The following is a 14,634-nucleotide window of genomic DNA, read 5'->3' on the forward strand; positions in this document are numbered from 1 at the left end:
TATGACCAGAAAACTTCCTAGGATGGATAAGGACTCATGCCATCATAGAGTTTCTAAACACAAGCAATAAAAAGAGATCTTGTATACTTCATGGAAGAACAAAAAATAGGTTACATAAAAAAGTGTATTTAACTAAGAGTGCCCTTGGTGTTGGGGTACCTGGGTGGCTCAGTCGATTAAGCGTCCGACTTCGGCTCAGGTCATGATCCCGCAGTCCGTGAGTTCGAGCCCACGTCAGGCTCTGTGCTGACAGCTCAGAGCCTAGAGCCTGTTTCAGATTCTGTGTCTCCCTCTGTCTATGACCCTCCCTCGTTCATGCTCTGTCTCTCTCTGTCTCAAAAATAAATTTAAAAAAAAAGTTAAAAAAAAATTTAAGAGTGCCCTTGGTGTTCTCATTAGTGACACAGGACACTAGTAAACAATAAGGCAATTATTTTAAAATTTTATGGAAAATCATTTTTAAACTAGAAAGTTATTCACAAATACCAACGTAGTGATAGTAGAACAAAAGCATTTTGAGGCATGCAAGGATCAAAACACTGACCTCTCCTGTGCTCTTTATTTGACAACTATTGGAACATAATTCTGCACACAGACAAGGAAGTAAACCAAGAAAGAGGAAGCCATACGATCCAAAAGTCTGGAGACCTAACACAGAGGATAAAAGAGGTTAAGGGGAAGTCTTAGAAAGATACCAGGACAGACTGGAGTAAGAATAAGGAGGGTAGTGGGAAAAAGAGTTGAGAAAAAGAGGAACTGACATTTGACCTATGCAAAATTTTGTTCGGAACCCTATTGGGCAGGTGGGAAGAATCATAATAAATACATGGTAAAGTAAATAAATGGAAGAAAATAATGCAATAACTGCAGGAAAAGCAAATGTTGTGCAAGAAAAAAATGTGACCATAGTACACTACTTGACTCACCAATGACTCTTAAAAATGTGATTCTTTCTGTGGCTCAACACTCACCCAACCCTCCACCCTCCATTCCCTTCTCCCTACCCCTGCCCAGGGGCATTCACTGCACTAGAATAAAATGTACACTCTTCAGCACCATTTAAAGGAGTTTTCATTCCTATAACTTTCTCCCTGGCTCACTAAACCCCAGGAAATCTCATTTGTTCCTCCCTCTGCTGGGACACTCATTTTCAAATCACCCTATAGTGTTTTCCTGTGTATGTAGTGCTCAGGTCGTGGCTCAAAGTTCACCTTCTCTCTGAAGATTTCCCTGACCAGCCAGTATGAATGAGTCTGGCTTCCCCTCAACTCTGTCACTATAACATCATTTCATTTTATTTTCTTCCTATTACACCACTAATTGAAATATTTGGTACCAGTATATGAGAGTAAATTATGGTATTACTCACTATTTATATAGGACTTATTTTGGATCATGTGCTGTTACAAATGCTTTACACTTGTTATTTTATGTAATCCTCACAGCATCTCTATGAGGTAAGGTACTATTATTACCACAATTTTTTTTTTAATTAATTTATTTTTTTTGAGACAGAGCATGAACAGGGGAGGAGCAGAGAGAGAGGGAGATACAGAGTCTGAAACAGGCTCCAGGCTCTGAGCTGTCAGCACAGAGCCCGACGCGGGGCTCGAACTCACGGACCGTGAGATCATGACCTGAGCCCAAGTTGGACGCTTAACCGACCAAGCCACCCAGGCGCCCCCCCACAATTTTTTTTTTTTTAAATAAGAAAACTTAGGCACAAATAACTTGCCAGAGGTCGATCATAAGCAAAGCCAGGACTCAAAACATCTACAGTCTGGCCCCGGTTTGTGCTCATAACTACCATGTTACATGACCTTTCCCTGCAATGGCCAGGAGGGCAGCGACTTTGCCAACTCTTCATCCTTATGGCCTCAAGATCTTTAGCAGTGCCTGATATTTACATAGTGGGTACTCTACGAACATTTGTCCAATAAATGCATTACAGTATCTGAGGTAATCATCCTGAGGGAAATGGAAAGGAGGTAAGTATTTTGTTTGGAAACCAGTATTTGGCTTGGAAATCTCAACTACATACCCAACTTCATCACCTACAAGTTCTGCTTTCCACATAACTATAATACACAATTCCATTAAGCTTTCTTCCATATTTAACAAGCATGACCTTTCCTCAGGTTTCCATGAACACGTTCTTCAATGTTTCCTGAGCCCTCATTGGTAGTGCTTTTAACATCCATGTTTCTACCAATAGTTTGTGACTTTTTAGATATTCTGTAAGATTCTATACATTTTCTGTATCCTATTCCTCACTTCCTTCTAAGTCCTTACCAGCAGCACTTTTGATTTCCATATTCTAACCAGCAGTCCATTCATCTCAAGGCAATCTCTGCTTTGTCTATCATGGTCCTCAAAGTTCTTCCATTCTCTGGCCAATGCTCAATTCAAAGCCTCTTCTACATTTTTAGGTATTTGTTACAGAAGCACCCTGTTTCCAGGTACCAAAATCATTTTGGTATTCATTTCCTAATGCTGCTGTAACAAATTAGTGCAAATTTTGTGGCTTAAAATAACAGAAATTTATTATCTTACAGATTTGGAAGTCACAAGTCCTAAGGCAATGTGTTCACATCGACTGCATTCCTTCTGGAGGCGCTAGGATGAGAATTTGCTTACTTGCCTTTTCCAGCTTCTAGAAGTCATAGAAGCCGCTTAACAGTCTTTGGTTCATGGCCACTTCCTCCTCCATCTTCAAAGCAAGCAGTGAAGCATGTGCAAATCTAATATTCTCTCTCTCTCTCTCTCTCTCTCATACACACTCCCCTCTGCTTCCATTATCACATCTTCTTCTGACCATGACCATCCTGCTCCCTCTTGTAAAGACCCTTGTGATTACAATGGCCCACCCAGATAATCAAGGAAAATCTCCCTATCTCAAGATCTGTAACTTAATCACATCTGCAAAATCTCCTTTATAATACAGTTTCTGGCAATTAGGTCATGAACATCATTGAGGAGCCATTATTGAGCCTACCACACTCATCAACCATCTATAACAGGCCAGGTATTAGAATACATACAGTTGCATGGTAGTAAAAAGCAGTATGTTGTCTGCCATTAAAAAATGTATGATCTAGTGGGAGAGTCAGACATCAGTCCCAAAACCACAATAATAATCACACCAATAAACAATTACACATTGCAGTTAGTGCTCCGAAAGCCTGGGAATCACAGGGGGTCATGAGAGTCTTTGTGAGGTAACAACATGCAATCTGAGGCTGGCAGGGTGATAAGACGATGGCTAGATCAAGAGTAGGAAAACAATCCCTTCCAGGCAGAGGGATTCCCAAGTACAAAAGCCCTGAAGAAAAAGTTTGGGGGCTAAGGGGTAACAAGGTATGGTTGCAAAGGTGAGAGGAACTAGATCCCTCTGGGACTTCTATGGTAGGGACTTTGGGTTTTATTCAAAGCATAACTGAAAGGGGTTCACGAATTTTTTTTAAGCAGATGGATGATGCAATTACTTTGCTCTATGGAGAACAGATTAGGGGTAGGAGGTGGAGGTGAGCAAGAGGTGAGCAAGAAACATACACACACAGCAAAACCTTGGATTGTAACTCATTCTGCGAGTGTTCCGCAAGATGAGCAAATATTTCTAATACATTTTAACTTGATAAATGAGCGATGTCTTGCAATAGGAGTAGTACGTGATGCCAGTGTCACATGATCACAACTGAGCCAAAAGTTCTTGAAATTTGCTTTGATATACAAGTACTTTGGATTATAAGCATGTTTCCAGAATGAGGTATGGTCGCAACCAAGGTTTTACTGTATATTCAGTGAAGAGAAGACAGTGACTTGAACTGGACACAAGGAAGTTAAAATGGAGAGAGCTGTACAAATATCAGATATATCTTGGACCAAAAATAACCCAAGGACTTGTAATTTAATGTCATTCAAAAGTCCAGGGTATAGCCATAGGTGTGCGTTGCATCTGGGAAATATAGCAAGTTAATGGAGATGAGAAATTAAAGTGACTGAGATACCAAGAAGGGAAATGAGCCACCCATGTACCTTGAAATAATACAGGAAAACAAGACTTGGGTTGGAAGAGAGAATTGGGAGCCAAGTGCTAAAATCTTCAGGGGATAATGGGGGCAAAGTAACCAGGAGGTCTTTCAATGATCATTACAGGAGGAGATAGGGTACACAGACTGATGGCATGATTAGCAGAGGGATTTCACAGGAAACAGCACTGGACATAGTGAAGGAGATCAGCCCCTTCCAATTCTGAGAAAGTGGAGAAAATGAGCAACATCCACCAGAGGAAGGTAGGGAAATGACCTCACCTAAGGTCAGAAGGATCAATATATATTTAGTGAAGGTGAAGGGGGATGTGCTAATACTGAGTTGCAAAGGGTATTATGGACAAATTTGGGTGGGAGGTTCTAGTGAGGGTTGAGTCAAGACAGAAAACACAGAGAGAGTGAAGGTGAATGAGGGCTTCATGAAAAAAAGTATAATAGGGCCCATTTAACACATTTGTCAGGTTGCCAATGCTGTGAGTTCCCATAGTTCATTCTCTGGAGTTTGCTGGATACTGGGGCTGTCTGTGTTTACCAGTGTTCTGGAAGGAAAGCCAGATATGCTTTTCTTCATGGTCTTCTATGGTAAGGGAATCTAGGTCCAGAATCTGAGGTTGGATAAAAGCACAACATGTATATGCCTAAGATGCTCTTACTCCCTTGGTCATCTGGCTTTCTTTCATAGTTCTGCTCAACCTTCACCTCCACTATAAAGCCTTTTCTGATTTCTCTGACTAATCTTTGTTATGCTCCCCTGTACCTTGTGCAGACTTCTATTATGGCAACTGTTATACTTTACTGCATTTGCTTTTTATACATTTCTCTCCCCGAGTGGTTATTTCTCAAGAGTGAAGATAATGCTTGAACTATTTCCATTTGCCTATTACCTAATACAAAGCCTGATAGCCTTAGTAAGAGCTACATAAGTGTTTAATTAAATGAAACCCGAATTAATCATTGTTTGCCGGTCATTATTGTAATATATACATTTTAGGTTTGAAGAAGAGTTTGTATACTCTTAATATAACAATTACTGTAAAGTTTGGTGTCCACATTGTGTTTAACCTGCCTTCTCAATAGATCATGTTCAGTTAGTAAAAATTAAATACAACCGTTTAGATATTTTGTCAAGGTATATATCCTGGGTCTTAACCAAATTGTGCTAAACTACCCAGTATTTCAGATTTTCTTGACAATAGCTTTAGAGTCAAGTTAATTTCACTCTACAGCATTTCCATTTCCTTTTTCATTTCAATTGTGAACATAATAAATTCATGTGTCAAAAATCAAACACTATATAAACATGTACAGTGAAAAGGCTCATGGAGATTTTCCTCTTATCTATAGAAAGAGCTTACTCATTCTTCCCTCTACTGATTTTTTTTTTTACCTCATTCTTTTTAACACCTGATGAATATATGGGTGTGTTTCAATCTTTTGTCTTTACAAACAATGCTGCAATAAATACATTTGTTCATACATCATTTCACACATTTACAAGTAAATACAAGACACTTCCAGTTAAGCTAAGTCTTAACAATGATGTTGAACCACTAAATCTATCTGCTATTATGTAGTTAAGTTCATATGGCTGCTAATGACTCCTCATTCCCAGCTTCAAAGTGTTGTCCTTTTAAGTCAAGTGGCGGACTGATGGGTTACTGTAAATAATGTTCTCAGAACATTGGTTAAGAGGAAGGAAGGTGCCTGGTTTACCAGCAGGGATGACGTTAATGTTAAGACTCATGCATGAAATTATTAAAGACGCACAAACCTCATTGACATCCTTTATTTATATATTCACTGAATTACTGACATTTCTAGTAGAATATTCGCTCTAATGTTACTGCAAAAGAAAATGCCAGTTTAGTTAACAATGTTGTAGTTTGTAACCAAGTCATGAACACATACATAATGTTATATATTTTTTAAAAGCATATAGACTCATGGCAAATGATAAGCATAGCCAAGCAAAAATGGTTGATGTATATAACTGAAAGGAAAAAGAAGTTAATTATCAGAAAACTTTAAACAGTGACTATACTACGTGGCAGAACTGCCCAGAAGATTTGAAGAGTCTTAGTTGTTGAGATATTTAAGTGGAATAGAATTGAAAGCTAGAAAAATAAACTTGAAAGGACAATCCTTCTTTGGCAGAAGTAAATGCCTAAAATGACCTAATAGATTTTTTCTTTCAAAATTCCAGTATTCAATGAACACTGCCTCTAAGTGCCTCTTTTGTTGGATTTGTTTGTCAGTGTATGCATTAATTAGTTTGCTTAAAAACTGCATTGTTCGCAACAACAACAAAAAAACATGTTAAACAGTATTGGAATTGGTTAGCATTCCCAGACACATGACTTTGTTCAATATTCTAAGTCAGTTCCTTGGGATATGACAGGGGAGCTTCCCTTTACAACCTGCCTAAATATGAAAACAGTAGTGATTTAGCAGACTGGCATTGCTGGGTTTATTTGCTAGGAATTTCATGGTATTCAGTTCATATTGCTATGAATTTTCCCAGAAACATTTAAATTGTTTATGCTTACAGTCTATTTGCAATCTACATAGTTTCACCACTGACATTCTGTAAAAAAAAAAAAGTCAATCAGAAAATAACAGCTATATAAAATGAGTTTGGCCAGGCACCTGGGTGGCTCAGTCAGTTGAGTGTTGGACTTTGGTTCGGGTCATGATCTCATGGTTTGTGCGTTTGAGCCCCACGTTTGGCTCTCTGCTGTCAACGCAGAGTCTTGGGATCCTCTATGTCTCTCTCTACCCCTCTCCCGTTTATGCTCTCTCTCTCTGTCTCTCAAAAATGAACATTTAAAAATAAATAAATAAAATGAGTCTGTCAATTAGGCATTAAAACATGTAAATATTTACTGTTCTCTATGTCTTTATAAACCTTTATCTTTTGGGAGTCAACTAAAGCTTTGACTCCGAACAAATCCAGGTGTTAAGATGTAACTGCTGTTTGAAAAGGTATACAACACGAAGAGGTATAAAACATGATTAATTGATCTCATCTATGAAGCCTAAAACAGGTAGATGATTTGGCTCAACTAATCTATCAAGCACCAATGATGGTAGGATGTTCATGCCAGAGGAGAGGAAAGGTGAACGCAGAGAGACTATAGGATATGATCAGTATCTTATATCCTGACTTCAAAATGTAACCCTACTATTTCCTTCCACCACCTTCCACCCATATTCATTTCCCTTTAAAAGTAGTCAATGTTCTTCTCAAAAAGTGCCTGGGGAATGAGCCACATAGTGAGGGGTGTGCCAGGGGGCATAGACAGGGAGAGGCATAAATGGAGACAAAGAGGTTAGGAGGAATAGGTTATATGTGGAAATATAAGACCTCATTCTGAGGTAGAGCAAACCTACCCATTATGACTGGAGGAGTGCACAGATAGAAAAGTTATAGAAAGAACAGATTAGAAAAAGACCTTATGCACTACGCTAAATTCAGTAGACAATGGGGAAGTCATAGAGGTATTTTGAGTGAAGAAATGATATGATCAAAATAGTGCCTTAGGAAAATTAAGCTTGAGACCAGTTGAGAGACTTCTGAGAAAAATTCAAGTAAGAAGTAATGAGAGCATAAATCAGTACATTAGCAATAGGAAAGAGAAAGCATATAGATATGGAGAAAAGAGAATCCGCAGGGTACGATATCTCGTTGAACACGGGAGACAAGAGAATAAGAAAGAAGTAAACGATGGTTGAAATTGGGTCAAATATCCACCCTTGCTACAATCATCTGTGGCTAGGGTGCGGTCACCAGGTAGGACATGGCCTTGTATGCCTGCCCCTTTCACAGGCACTGTGGTGGGGAATTTATAGCTAAGAAATGGGAAAACAAGGCACCCCAACTATTAAGCTCTAGTAAAAAATTGTGTATTAACCCTGCTTCACAAAACAGCCATGCACACCCTTCAAAACTACATTGAGATCAAAGATATTAGGGTGCAGATTCTGTAAATCAAGGTCTAGTCTATGAATAGTATAAGGGATCAAAATGTGCCACCCCAAAATATGTCACTTTGATATAAGGATTGCTTTTGTTTTGGGGAGAGCACAATCAAGGGAGGGGTAGAGAGAAAGGGACAGAGGATCCAAAGTGGGCTTTGGACTAATAGGCTGACAGCAGCAAGCCTGATGTGGGGCTTGAACTCATGAACCGTGAGACCATGACCTGAGCCGAAGGCAGACCAACTGAGCCACCCAGGTGCCCCGACATAAGGATTACTTTGAGCTAAAGGCAATGGAGATCCATGAGATGGAGAAAGACGCCTTCCTGGAGATTCCCTTCTCTGACTAAAAGCAGACACTTCTGAGAAATCCCCTCTCCTGAGGAAGTTTCACAGCATTAAGACAGTCAGCAGTGAGATGGACTTACACAAACCTTACCCCATTAGTTTCCCCTAATGTATTTATGTGCCCAGTCTGTTGCACTTGAAAACCTAAAACCTGTGCCTTTTTCTTTGTTATTTTTCTACAAATTTATCGTTCTTTGTTAAGATGCTATGTAAGCCCAAATTCTGACCACACCTTTGAGTTACTCATCACTGAATTTCTCTCATGTGCATGTATGCTACATGAGCTAATCAACTTCTTTTTCTCTTGTTAATTTCTCTTTTGTCAGTCTAATTTGCACAGCCCCAACAACAGAACCTAAGAAGGTACTGGAAAAGTTTGTATTCCTCTCCTACACCATACACCTTAGATCTTTATGAGATAAAACATAAAGAAGAAATTGATAACTCACATCCTGATAAAAAACAAGGAAACTGCCTTTCTGTTTGAGCTAAAGGCAGGTGATTACTTGGGACTTTTCAACAGTCAAAGGACAGTGTGGATCTTTCATATATTTTCACACCTCAGCTGATTGCAGAGGCAAGAGCCAATAGCTCTCTACTGCTCTAAATAACTGGATCATTTCAGTATTTCCCATCAGTCTCTCATCTTGGTTTTACTAACAAATAACTGAGACATACAATTTTATTCCTAAGTATGTTTGTAAATTTTGCTAGAGAGATTGTTTATACTTTCCATAAGATTTACAACATGTTATCAGACCCAAAAGAGGCTAGAATGACTGGTAAAATGGATAGCTCATTGGACTCTAATTTCTCATTATGCTCTGCAATTTGTGACCTTAAACACTTCCAGTATTCTGATCTTTATTTTCCTTGTCCTTAAAACAGGGTTAATAATAGCTGCAATGCTTTCCTTATACAAATGTTTTGAGGTTACAATTCAATGTCATGTAATTTATATGGCATTCAGAAATATAAAGCATCATCTTAGTTAAGCAACGAAGTCCTTCCTCAAGCTTGAATGTATTTCTTCTATAAACACCAACACTCACCTTGCAAGTATATATAACATTCACAGCACTGAAAACCATGGAATCCGTGAGGAATGCATTCCGCTTCCACTGTAAACTTTATAGCTCCATTTTAACTCTACTTTTTATCTTCGAAGCTCAAACTAACATTTATTGTGATTTCAGATGCTTGAACATCTAGTACTAAAATCAAAACAATATAACTTTGAATCTGAATCAGCTAAAATGAAGTAAAATGTACTAGGCAAAATCGCCCTTTAATGTAGTGGTCGAATGGTAACAACTGCTGGGCAATCATCCTGTGCAAATACATCCTTGGCCTCATGCCCAAACTCTGTTGAGACCTTTGTTGGTCACGTAAGAGATATCTATGGCAATGTTTGGCATAGAACATCCCAACAGGTGTCCCTTCTGTCTAGACATACAAGGAGTCAGAATTTGAATGCTCTAATTACATCCTAGGCTGGTTAGGGCTTCCTAAGGCAAATAGCCATTTACAGTTAAAATAGGAAAAACATTTCTCAGACTAGGGTAGACTATAAATGCAATCGATCAGATATTTAGATCTACATATCACAATAAAGAACTAAGAAATCAATTCTTTTCAGATGGACTCTAAGACAAGTGTTAAGGGAACTAGCTGAATTTCACAAGTATTTTACACTTTTTCAATTACAAAGAATCATGTGTTTTTCAGTACAACTTCTCTGGAATATTGTTTGTGGTAATATAATTTCCTCTTTTTTTTTTTTTTTAACTTGTCTTCTCTGTTCCCTCTTTTCAACTTTTTTCTATATTTTTGCACCTTGAATATCTCTTTAAGATTTTCTTTCTCCCATTAGCCACCGAACACAAAAGAAGTGTTGTGTAAAATAGCTTTTCTCACAAAAAAAGGCACAGCCAATATGACAAGAGAAAAAAAATGTTCATGTGATGGGCTATGCTGCATTAATAAGGTGATCTAATTTCTAAGTTATTTTTAAAATATAAATGCTCATTTTGCAGAGGTAGTATTATGCAGCTTGTGGACTTAAGAGAACTAATTAGAAGCATAGGTACAATTGGCACTTGAACGCTGGGGTTCTTGATTCTGCTTTGGCTTAGCATTCACCATTGATGGTGTGACTCAGACTAGATCTTATAAAGATTGCAAATATCGACAAAGTAGTATTTATAAATCCGAGCATCCCAAATGCTTAATTTGGAAGTATTTTAAAAATCTGAGTTGCACCTCACATTTGTGTCTCAGTTGATTTATACAGAATCCAATTTCAGAGGCGTTAGTTGAACGGCCATGACATGTATTACCAAATGGGCTACAGAGGCTCAGGAAAGCCTATCAGTTGGAATGTTTACCATATGTTATATTAAATGCTTAGAGCATTTGGACAGCTGTTGAGGGGATAAAGTTACAACACAAAGACTGCCCACACTTACAACTGTAAAGTGAGCAGAGCAGCCAGTTTCCTCCAGTGCTCAGAAAGAATGTTAGTATCATTTAGAAAGCAGAGGATGCCTGAAATAATGATGTCTATCATGGAAGGTCCTAGATTCTCTCCATTATATGGTAACAAAATCCCCTTAGGCATAAGGATGAACATTCCATGGGTTTCCCCAGGGTGGCATCTGTTATTTACAGGAATTGCCGTTGCCAAGCCTAAAGGAAAAAAGAGAAAGCTCTTCATTTCCATCTTCCTACACCCACGGAGAAGAGGCCATTCAAAGAAGCAGACAATTTGAAACCCCAAAAGATATAACCAACCCAACACTCAAGCTGGCCAGAGTTTAGAAACAACTCTTCATTTATGCACAGAAATAGTCTACTCATAAGCCCAGACCTCTCAGGTTAATAACACTACTATCCAACTGTTCACTGGTTTACAACCTGATAATAGAAATAAAGAACTCAAGGGAAGTAGAATATACCATGCTAAAAATATGCCTCTGGCATAACAATTATTTTGGACCAGTTATTTTTGAGAGGTGTCAGACATAGGACAATTTCAGAAAAGAGAGTGGAAGTTGCCCTTTTCTGAAAGAAATTCATATTTATGAGGGAAATCTCCATTTTTCAGGGAGTCTCCCCTCCCCTGTACAGGGTGTCTCTTCTCTGAAGAAAAGGATAACTAAATCTCTAAAAACTTACCAATGGAGAAAGTACTGATTTAAATCTGCAATCTTACTCTTGTTTACTGTGCTCTGCCTGAAAATTTCCCAACCTGGTTCCCCCGCTCTCACTGCACCCCAACATCTTTCCTTGGTCTTTAGCTGAGGATGATATTTTAAGGTGGTAGCTTGGGCCATTTTGTGGAGTTACTCACTTTTCCTGGATATCTCACATGTATACAGGAAGTACACATGGGATTAAACTTTTTTTGTTTTTCTCCTGTTAATCTGTGTTTTACAACCTAAGAAGGTGTAGAGGAAAAATTATTTTTTCTTCCCTACAGATCTAAAAGTCCTGACTTGAACGGAGGGATAAAATCTAAACTCATGAGCACAATGGGGGAAATACGCAGCTCCTGAGGGAAACCATAACTTGTTTTCAGTCTCAGCACAAATCTCTGTAATAATCAAATGACTGTTTTCAACTTTTTTTCATAAGGTTTTAAACCCATTTCAAATAATTAGACCTTCCCCAGTTCAATGAGCTGATTGAGCAAGAGAAATTCCTCCATACAAATGGAAAATTTTCTTAATTTTCCTTCCTTTCTCCCTGTAGTTCTAAAATGAAATGAAGTGATGGAAAGTCACTAAATGAAATATTAACCAAAACAAATTCTTGTCTTTTTTTTCCCCCTCCCTTTTCCCTTTTTTCTCACCACCAGTTGCTACCAATGCCCTTTTGTTAGGCCTGCTTAACTGGTTACGCATCCCTGAGCTCTGCCTGAGGGGCCACATCTGAATCTGAAAAGTAAACCCTTCTGCCTGCCAGGCCCCAGGACCTGCCCCCTGCACACACACAAAACAGCCCTCTCTACCCTCTCACTTCCTTCACTTACCCACACATCCCTGACTATGACTTCTCTTGTCTCTCTTTTCCTTTAGATATGGGGCTCCTTAAATCACCACCTTAGTTCAGCAAATCATAATATGTACTTACAATTCTTAGACACATCCTATTCAATGTATATGCTAGTTTCATTATTTGGTTGCCCATGCTGCATGTGTCCATCTTAAAATAGAAGCTCCCAGGCAAGGGAGCCCCGTCTGGAAAATGTGCCAAAGACAGAGCCTATCTTGGTGCCATGGGCAAATAACATTAAAAAAAAAAAAAAAAGAATCATGACAGCAAAACTTCGGTGAAAAGTTTTTGAAATAACAAAAACAAACCGGAAGGAACCTCATGCCTAGAAAGCAATCTTTTCTTTCCCAATCTCAGTAAGATATCAGAAAAACAGATATGAGACTACTTGAGGATATCTTCTAGTGTTATAAAACTACCTTGTAAAAGGGATAGGTAGGAGTTTGGGGACTCATGTTAGAATATCCATGAATTTACAAAAATTCATAATAGACGACAGCTTCACATAGGACAGGGAAAAGCTAGAAAAGCAAGAGTGTTTATTCTCATAATTTTCACCTTTTACTCCCTAACCCCATACGTGATCAAAGTGTATTTTTCAGTTGAAATGAGACAGGAATGAGCACCGCAGAAATAGAGTATCTGACTATGGAAGCAAAAGGTTGCTAAATCTTGTCACTGTGGCATATTTGCCTGATCTCCTTTTAACACCCAACAGTGTTTCCACTCAGTTCCTATTTAATCTCAGTAGAAATTTTTGGCCAAACAGGCACCATTTACATATTATTTCTTGAGAGTGGAATTGTAGATTGGGGCGGGTTGTGGGTAAGTGCAGTTGAGAACCATAACTTCAATCTTCCTCCTTCAAAATGCTCAAAGGTGGGTTTCTTTCTCCTAAAAGTTCAGGTCGCACAGCTCTTCCAAGATATTCAGATGGCAGGGCTATGTGCCCATCTTTTACACTCTTTAAAAAAGCTGCTCTTCAGTTTTTAACCTCAAGGAAGTTTTCCAACGTATAAGACACCAGGAAAACACTTAACCAGTGTTCTTTTCTACACCTAAACCATCAGAAGTAATAGGCAGCTAGGCTAATTACCCTTTATTAGCATAAGAATTAAAACCATTAAGGCGCTCACTCAGTTTAATAAAAGAATGCCCTTAGGCTTCTAAGATCTGTAACTCGTAGAAGCTTTAATTTCCACCAGCCAAAGACTAGCCTTCAGCTTTTTAACAGCGATGAGACGGTTTCCCCCCTTCTCCCACCCTCGTGCCCCGGTTCTGCACCTCCCTCCTTCATTGCATACACCCACCAGGAAACCCCTGTTTACAGCCAGAGACACCCCAAGACCTCGTGCCCCAAACCCCCCACCTCCTATGCATCTTAACGATTGAAAAAAGCTTCCTCTTCCTTCCCAAACTTCAAAACAGGTAGGGGAGGGAGCGGCGAGCAGTCTTCCACCTCCGTTCACAAATGCGGCTGTGAAAAAGCCTGAGGAGGAACATCCTGTGAGCAAGTTCGAAAAGAAAAGGAAGGAAGTTCGAAAAGAAAAGGAAGGTCTGAGCATCAGACTTCAGTCGACCAACCACGACTGACAAAGAAGGTACTCAAAACGTCTGCGTGGAAACGAACCACGCTCGTCTTTCTTCCGCCCCCTTTCTGCCAACTGATCGCAGGCTCAATCCATGCCCACGTTTTTGTAAAACACAGGCAGAATCGTAAGCAGTTACCTTCATGGTTCGGCGGGCCGTGAAGAGCGCTGGAACGGCGCGCAGGGCAAGCCCGGGGCGTCCCAGGCGCTTCGGGGCTGCGCGGGCGGGGGCGACCGGGGCGCGCGGCGGCGGCTGCGGGAATGAATGGCTGGGCACCGGGCCGGCGCGGCGGCGGCCACACGTGGCGGGGGGGATTGCTGACTGGTCCGCCCGCAGCGGAGCTCGCCGGCTCTCTCTCTAGCAGATTGCATCAGCAGGAAGAGTCTCGAGGCTGTGTTTCCCCCAGACCGCCCCCAGAGGGTAGAGTCACTCCCAGCACCGCGAGTCAGACCCAGCGCCCTCCCCAGCCGCCCTCGTCCCTCACTCCTGGGGGGTGCCAGTGTTGCAGACACGTTTCCACATGTTACCCCGCGGTCGGTTAGTGCCTGTGAGTGTGCATCCGCGTGTGGGGATGCCAAGGAGAAGGACGAAATCAATAGATCGTGATTGTCACT

The 14,634-nt window shown here is 40.0% G+C and overlaps 1 protein-coding gene across 1 annotated transcript in view; it reads right to left on the minus strand.

Annotated features, from left to right (window-relative positions):
* BCAT1 (branched chain amino acid transaminase 1) overlaps positions 1-14,376 on the minus strand; it is a 106,814-nt gene extending 92,438 nt beyond the window's left edge. Inside the window, exon 1 of the mRNA XM_015065184.3 lies at positions 14,159-14,376. Within this exon, the coding sequence (XP_014920670.1) occupies positions 14,159-14,164 (6 nt within the window). The 5' untranslated portion in view covers positions 14,165-14,376. The remainder of the gene's footprint in view (positions 1-14,158) is intronic.
* Positions 14,377-14,634: the final 258 nt, after the last annotated feature.

This window comes from Acinonyx jubatus, chromosome B4, assembly GCF_027475565.1.
Source record: "Acinonyx jubatus isolate Ajub_Pintada_27869175 chromosome B4, VMU_Ajub_asm_v1.0, whole genome shotgun sequence".
Classification (NCBI taxonomy): domain Eukaryota; kingdom Metazoa; phylum Chordata; class Mammalia; order Carnivora; family Felidae; genus Acinonyx; species Acinonyx jubatus.